This window comes from Nicrophorus vespilloides, unplaced genomic scaffold (genome assembly GCF_001412225.1).
Source record: "Nicrophorus vespilloides isolate i.1.1-1 unplaced genomic scaffold, Nicve_v1.0, whole genome shotgun sequence".
Lineage (NCBI taxonomy): Eukaryota > Metazoa > Arthropoda > Insecta > Coleoptera > Silphidae > Nicrophorus > Nicrophorus vespilloides.
In genome coordinates, this window is record NW_017099967.1 from 17,436 (window position 1) to 26,451 (window position 9,016).

At 27.2% G+C, this 9,016-nt stretch overlaps 1 protein-coding gene across 1 annotated transcript in view; it reads right to left on the reverse strand.

Moving 5' to 3' along the window:
- The window catches only part of LOC108566362 (ras-related and estrogen-regulated growth inhibitor-like), a gene marked incomplete at its 3' end in the record, with an annotated part of 35,353 nt that overhangs the window by 17,112 nt on the left and 9,225 nt on the right, over nt 1-9,016 (reverse strand). Inside the window, exon 2 of the mRNA XM_017926211.1 lies at nt 3,600-3,656. Coding sequence (XP_017781700.1) covers nt 3,600-3,656 — 57 coding nt within the window. The remainder of the gene's footprint in view (nt 1-3,599; nt 3,657-9,016) is intronic.

The window sequence follows — 9,016 nt, forward strand, 5'->3', positions numbered from 1 at the left end:
GAAAAAGAAGCGGAACAATAAGGTTCGATTGATTGGAAGATTGACAGAGGAAATTTAATTGACACATTAAGAAGTGTTACGAGTCGGATAAGTCGCGTTCCATTTTAATAGTCCCATTGGTTTATATAAGTATATATATATATGAATGCAGTTGGCTGTGTTGAATGTGTATATGTGAGTGTGTGAGTCTGAAGAGAGCCGTTTCTTGCGAGCTGTGGTCGCCGGCGATAAATGGTTGACAAGTTAATAGAAACATCAGGGTCATTATCAACATGACTCGGTCGGTTTGGATGATGTTGGAAAATATATTTATATATATATCTATCTATAAGGAAAGGCAGTATCGAATGTTGGACTACGACTAGGAAGTACTAGTACTAGTACCATGATCATTATTATTATTATTATTGTAGTCATCGTTTGCGCAAATGTGCGATCCGCGTGCAGCGTAAATAAAGTTGAGAACTGGTAGTAGTAATAGTAGTAGTAGGCAGAGAGTTCTATACTTCCTAGTATCAATTATTTGGCTTGAAATATCTATACATATCCGAATGCACGGTCATGTCGTGTAGGACTATCTACATAACTAATTGAATAATGGAATTACCGCACTACACGTGTATTTACATACGCCTCAATTACGGCCCGATCCGAGGAGTATACGTATTATAAGCAAACTGCGGACCGGAATGTTTATCTAGGCTAAATAATAAACATCGCTCGGAAATCCACCATATTTGTGCAAACGTTATTAACTCTTTTATTTTCATTTTATATTCTCTCTTGTATTTCAATTGGTTCCGATTTCAAAAGAGGCTGCAATCTGCGCGCGATCACCCGTTTCAGGAATTCCAATACTTTACACAATATGATTATAAGCCGCTCTGGACTACATGCATTATGCCATTCAATGGGATGTAATTATTATTAAATTAAATAACTAGTCTCGGGACGGTCATTAAACAGTTATTGATTGAACGTAGTTTAGTCATGATTATAATGGCAGCAGCCAACGACCACACACCAAAAAAAAGAGGTATAGAAGCCGCGGAAAACGGGCTCAAGGATGTGCTTTTCCACGGATTTCGACGAAGCCTCTCGGGCATCTCCAATTATTACTTTACGTAATGCAAACAATGATCTCACTTTCTTTTTATTTATTTATTTTTTGATCCTTTACTCTTGTTTTGGGGGGGAAACTAGTTCGACGGTTTTAGAAAGGATTCTGAAGGGACGAGGAGCCAAAAGTAGGACTCCGCTTTTATAATGTATGCACGGATGCTCCAATTTCTCTGCAGTGAGCGATAGATATTGTGCAGATTAGATCGAATGGTGTCCTCTACGTAACAATTGCAGACACATGAGGAAACAGTTAGATGTAATACCCTTTGATATATCCTGTCTACCTACTATTCAAGTTTACTATTTTACAATCCATTCTTCTCGCATAAAAAACTAACCTGAAGTATTTTAAATTGTCCTGATTATTCAAACTTAATGTCAATCATTATTTCATTTAAAAATAAAGTTCATTAATGAACTTTTTTTCTAGTTTTTTTTTTAATAAATTAACAAATATTGATTTTTTCATATAAAAGCTAATTTCATATAAAAGCTATTCAAGTTTACAATCCATTCTTCTCGTATAAAAAAAACTAACCTGAAGTATTTTAAATTGTTCTGATTATTCAAACTGATTGTCAATCATTATTTCATTTAAAAATAAAGTTCATTAACGAACTTTTTTTCTAGATTTTTTTTTTAAATAAATTAACAAATATTGAAATTTTCATATCAAAGCTAATGTAATATAGATTTAAATTAGTATAAAACTATTTTGTTTTCTTTATAGAATTAATTTAATAAAAATTTTAAAATTAAAAGAAATCTACTAAAAGTATAGCAAATATTACACATTAAAGAACTTTTTTGTTAAAATCTATTAAAAATGCAGTAAAAATTACGTATTAAAGTTTTCACGTTGTGTGAAATAACTGATATATTGTGAGTAATAAAATTGTTACAAATTTTCGATATACAAATGAAAGTCAATATAATATAGATTTTAGTTACTATTATTTCCATAAGTTTTTCATAAATTGATCTTTAAATTAATTTAATTAAAAATCGTAGCTTCAAATTTTTGTTTTTTATTTTATTGAAAGCTGTCAAATTGTTTAGCAAATATTGAATAATTGTATTTAAGTATAGTTTATATACATTGTAAAATATTTATTTAATTATTGATTAAAATGTTAGTAAATTTTATATTAATTTTTTATTCATTTCTTGAAAACTATCAAAATAAAACGAAATTTTTAATATACCTGTGAAATTTTCCACTTTATAGATGAACATTTTCTGTAATTATTATTTGCTGTAGTTATATGGGATTTTTATGTATTTCTCGAAATTTTGTAAAATATTGATTATTTTTTAATATACTACTTTATTTCTACTTTATAAATGAAAATTTGCTGTAATTATAAGATTTCTATGATATTTATTTATTTTTTTGTCAATTATAATAATTAAAAATAAACATAAAGAAATAAAATTAGGATTTTTATGTATTTCTCGAAATTTTGCATNNNTTTTGCAAAATAATGCCAAATATTGATTAATTATATTAATTAATAATTAAGTAAGAATTTAATGAATTATTGTTTAGTGTTATTAAATATTTCTTAAAAACTTTCAAATTTATGCCAAATTTTATATAATTATGTTAAAGATTTTTATATTTGAATTGTAAATTTTACAAATAAACTATTAAAAATGTGTTAATTTCTGTAGTTTTAGTGATTAACAATTAAAATTTAAACATTCGTATCAAAAAATATAGTTTTTAAATTTGTTTTTTTATTTTATTAAAAGTTATCCAATTGTTTAGCAAATATTGAATAATTGTATTGAAGTATAGTTTATATTGATGAAATTTTAGTAAATTTTATAATATTTTTTGCTTCATTTCTTGAAAACTATCAAAATAAAACGAAATTTTTATCTATATTAGAAAATTTCATAGGTAATATTCTAATATAGATGAAAATTTGCTATAATTATAAGATTTCTATGATTTTTATAATTTTTTTGTCAATTATAATAAATAAAAACAAACATAAAGGAGTAAAATTGGGATTTTTATGTATTTCTCAAAATAATGTCAAATATTGATTATTAATTAAGTAAAAATTTAATGAATTATTGATTAGTGTTTTTAAATATTTCTTAAGAACTTTCAAATTTATGAGAAATTTTATATAATTATAAGTTTTTTATATTTGAATTGTTTTTCTTTGTAAATTTTACAAATATACTATTAAAAATGTGTTAATTTTTGTAGTTTTAGTCATTAACAATTAAAATTGAAACATTTTAGTATATCAAAAAATATAGTTTTTAAATTTGTTTAAATTGACATAATTGAATGCAAGCAAACATAAATTTAAGAGATTAAAACAAAATTTATTATTTCAGCCGCATTCCAAAAGAATCTCAACAAATGTTTCAATGATAAAATGTACATTTAACCTACAATATTATTAATAAATAAACAAAGCGATAAATAAAACTATCCAAAATAAATGTAAACTCACCACTCGTTGAACTATATTCACCTATATATCTTTTGGTTAGGTAACGGACGGTCACAGCTAGAAAAGAGAGAAAGAAAGAGTCAAAAACATGCCATAAACAACAAATTGCATACAATCAGCATAAATCAAAGAATTTAATTGAAATTCTCCACATGATAAATCACGGATTATAAATAAAAAAAAAACATATAATGTATACAAGAAAAACATGATGAATTAAAATACGGTAGGCCTTGCAACTGGTGTTATTTTTATTTTCATCCTGTAGAAAGTTGACTTATCTTAATTACAATATCTTAATGTTTGTCTGTTGTTTTTGATATTGCGAAATCGAAGAAATTTTCAAAATTCAACATTGATTGACACAAGGAGACGATCATCAATCCTCTCTGCGTGCTTTCACGGCGCTAAGAAACGTTACCAATTTCCAATCACCAGTTTTTAATTGGTTAATTAACGGCGCATATCTGGCGCCAAGAGAATAAAGAGAAGAACTGAACAACAAAAAAGATATTTAGAGAACATAATGCAACCTATTTTCACTCGTAAAGATGGAATTAAGATAGAGGCGGTCTCGTCTATGATTAACAGTTTATTGCCAATGTTATCTACACTTTATTGCTCATCGTTTCAGGATAAACCACATCAAAAATTAAGCTCTACCACTCGTTATAGAATGATTGATTCACTGATGTCTTAGTTGAATGATTGGGATTTAAGAAAAACGATTAGTGGGATGTGGTAATAGTTGATTTTTTTTTTCTTGGATCGGGCAGAAGAGAAAACGTTTATGTAATTTGGGTGGCCCAGAAATAATCGTAACACTTCCCCAAAAATTAAATGCACTAATCTACATATTAATAAGATCACGTGGGTTTTCCTCTATTGTCGTTATAATTAATTACGTATTAATTAGTTTTTTTGTTTCTGTTTTTTTTTAATTAGGTTTCGAAACAAGCGTTCACTAATCATCTGGAACGGATACTTGAAGAGCAAATAAAATGAAACAAACAAATAACTGTTATGAGCTTGTATCTAATTTAATTGGGAACTGTTTAAAAATTGAATAAGAAGTATCCATGCTTAACGTACTTAGCACAGATAACATTTCAATTGACAATTGACCGTAAAATAAGTCCCATTTGCAATGCTAATTGCAGACACATAAAGTCATATCTTATTTCCAATGATCATGTGTGTGTTGGTGTTGTGTCTATATGTACACACGTTTCTATCCTTACTTCGTCGACGTGTGGTGCGTGGAGTGTGCAGTGTCTGCGCTTTATAACTTAATATTGTTTGATGTATCGTGTTACCAGTTGCAACGACAATTTTATCATTTGTTCTTTCGATGCTGAAAACCTACTTAAGAAACCACTCGAGATTTCCGAGCACGCAAAACGATTTGTAGCGTTTTATCGTTTTGGTTACAACGAATCGATGATCACCAGAAATGCAAACACAAACACGTATAATTAAGCCATTAAGCTATTCGTCTCCGGTTCGAATTAATTAATTGGTCGGACCGAATTCGATGATACAACGCAGTGTTTAGATAGATATAAATTACATTGAGATTAGAAGCATAGGTGTTTGTATTGTATCTATTAACAAAATCAATGTAAAACTTAAGAAATTGATTAATCTTAATAAATTGATTACTCGACAACCCCGTATCTTAATTATAAGTATGTACACTTTCATTAAAGTTAAATATACAAGCTTTAATTTGAATATCTTGAGAGATTTGTAGCTGTAGAAAATTTTCTGGAATAAATTGTAAAAGTTTAAAATTATTTAAAAAAAATGCACTTTCTTCACTTATTAAAGTATTTTTCAACAAATACGCATGATAGGTCTAAATATAAATATTCTAATTAAAGCTAAATGTATAAGCTTTAATTTGAGCATATTTGTAGATATTTAGATATTGTCATTTTTTCTGTAACAAGCTGTCAAAATTGAAAAAAATATTTTTATAATGTTTCAAAAAATGCAGTATAAATTATTTTCTCGACAAACACGTACTTTAATTATAAGTATGCTTCTAATTAAAGCTAATACAAGCTTTAATTTGAATATTTTGACAGATTTATAGCTGTAGACAATTTTCTGGAATTAATTGTCAAAGTTTAAAAATATTTTTAACAAAATGCAATGTCTTCACGTATTCAAGTATTTTTCAACAACTACACATGATAGGTTTAAATATAAATATTCTAATTAAAGCTAAATGTATAAGCTTTAATTTGAGCATATTTGTTGGTATGTAGATATTGTCATTTTTCTGTAACAAGCTGACAAAATTAAAAAAAATATTTTTATTATTTCAAAAAATTTCAAAAAATGCGGTATTCATTATTTTATCGACAACCACGTACTCTAATTATAAGTATGCTTCTAATTAAAGCTAAATATACAAGCTTTAATTTGAATATATTCAGAGATTTGTAGCTGTAGACAATTTTCTGTAAATTGTAAAAGTTTAAAAATATTTTTAAAAAAATGCACTGTCTTCACGTATTAAAGTATTTTTCAACAACTACACATGATAATTTTAAATATAAATATTCTAATTAAAGCTAAATGTATAAGCTTTAATTTGAGCATATTTGTAGGTATTTAGATATTGTCACTTTTTCTGTAACAAGCTGTCAAAATTGAAAAAAAATATTTTTATAATGTTTCAAAAAATGCAGTATTAATTATTTTTTCGACGACCTCGTACTTTAATTATAAGTATGCTTCTAATTAAAGCTAAATATACAAGCTTTAATTTGAATATATTCAGAGATTTGTAGTTGTAGACAATTTTCTGTAAATTGTAAAAGTTTAAAAATATTTTTATAAAATTGCACTGTCTTCACGTATTAAAGTCTTTTTCAACAACTACGCATGATAGGTTTAAATATAAATATTCTAATTAAAGCTAAATGTATAAGGTTTAATTTGAGCATATTTGTTGGTATTTAGAAATTGTCATTTTTTCTGTGACAAGCTGGCAAAATTGAAAAAAATATTTTTATAATGTTTCAAAAAATACAGTATTCATTATTTTCTCGACAACCACGTACTTTAATTATAAGTATACTTCTAATTAAAGCTAAATATATAAGCTTTACTATAAATATCTTTCAATAATTGTAACTACAGCCATTTTCCTACACTAGTTGTCAAAAATTTAAAAACAAACTCAAGAAAATGCAATCTTCACATTTTTACGTAATTCTCGACAATCAGGTATGATAATTATAAGTATGTACGTAGTAGTTAAAGCTAAATAATCAAGCTTTAATTTGAGTATACTGTAACCATTTTTATATAATAAACTATCTAAATTTTAAAATATTTTTAATGTCTCAAAAAATGCACAGTTTTCGCGTTTTAACGTATTTCTCGACAATTATAAATATGAATATTGTAATTGAAGCTAAATATATAAGCTTTAATATTAATATATTGTCAGGTTTGTAGTCATTCAAATTTTTTATGTAATTTAATAAAACATTTTTTGAAAGAAGTGTCTTAAACTACTTAAGATAATTATAAGTGTGAGTAGTGTAATTATAGCTAAAACTGTAGGTTTTAAGGTGTGTGTAAAGATTTTCTATTAGTTTACAAGCAAACATTATGTCCGACAAAGATTTACTAATTATTATTAATTTTTTAATTTGTTGAAATTAATTCAGGTGTGTGTGTTATTTTTTTGGTCGTGATATGTTCGCATAAATATACCCGATGTTATACTAATCCGCTTAATGTCGGAATATCCTAACTGGAAGTGTCGGCTGCCTTAAATGAAATCAACACTTTCTATTAAGTTATTAGCATTTAAATGCTAATGAGTCTCGAATATCGCATATAATTAGATAACCATAGTAGGCTGTGTGTATCCTTTTGTTTTTGCCCTCGAATGGAGAGAAGATAGGATGGTAACTGTGCACAAAAATGATCGTTGTTCAGACTTAATTGCGAAGAGAGGATAACGAAATACATCGACTTGAGCATAGCGTAAAATGAATGGACAAATAAATCAGAACTCCGGAGACAGGACCTCGAGCGAACAACAACAACAAGAGCAACATTTGCGCAGACAAAAGAAAGAATAGAGAAAGAGAAAAAAATAAGAAATGCTAAATTTATAAGAATATCCCTGTGGCCCGAGACAATGGGTTCGGGTGGAAAGCCGTGTTGCGTAACGAGTCTATTGGAAATTTTGCAACTCAATATCAGATAAGGGATCTGCGGCGAGTGAAAGTTCTTTGAGAGGCAGAAAACAAACCAAAAAAAAATAAATTTATATATAAAGAATGCTTAAAGTGATGACGATCAGGGTTCATCCGCGAATTGATTGATTTGGCTTCTTTTATCTTATCTTCGGAAAGCAGGGTTTCTGCTGTTCTTGTTGATGATGATGATGAAGAGGAGACACCTCGTCCGGACCAATTAACATATCGATAAATTGAAATAGCAGTGTCCTGGCGTATCGTTTTTTTCGATCTTCGCCAAAATTTATTCACACACGAGCGGCTTTCTTCGTTTCTTTCAACTTTGCGCTATATATATATATATAAGAACGTTTCACTTTTTTTTTCTTCTTCCTCTACATCGTATATTGAGTTATTAAGTGTAGATATCAATTTCGTTAATTATACGTTGCCCGCCTTTTTTCTCACTTATTAAAATATCCGTATCGAAAAATCGATCTCTTGAATTATGTCAGCTCCATCTAAATCATTTGAACACGTTGCTAATTGGAGCATCACATCTCCTCACCTTTGACTAAATCTTAGTCCAAATAAACATATTAAATTGATAAAATTAAAATTATACTTTTAGTATTTATCTAAATACAATACAATTTATCTTTTTATAAAAATAATTAGAATAATGTAACTTTCATACTACTTTTTCGTATAGAAAGGATACAATTACAAAAAAGTTTAAAAATATTTTTTATAAAATGCACTGTCTTCACGTATTAAAGTATTTTTCAACAACTACACATGATAGTTTTAAATATAAATATTCTAATTAAAGCTAAATGTATAAGCTTTAATTTGAGAATATTTGTAGGTATTTAGATATTGTCATTTTTTCTGTAACAAGCTGAGAAAATTGAAAAAATATTTTTATAATGTTTCAAAAAATACAGTATTCATTATTTTATCGACAAAAGTATGCTTTTAATTAAAGCTAAATATACAAGCTTTACTATAAATATCTTTCAATAATTGTAACTACAGCCATTTCCCTACAGTAAGATGTCAAAAATTTAAAAACAAACTCAAAAAAATGCAATCTTCACATTTTTACGTAATTCTCGACAATTGGAACATCACATCTGCACACCTTTGACTAAATCTTAGTCCAAATAAACATATTAAATTGATAAAATTAAAATTATACTTTTAGTA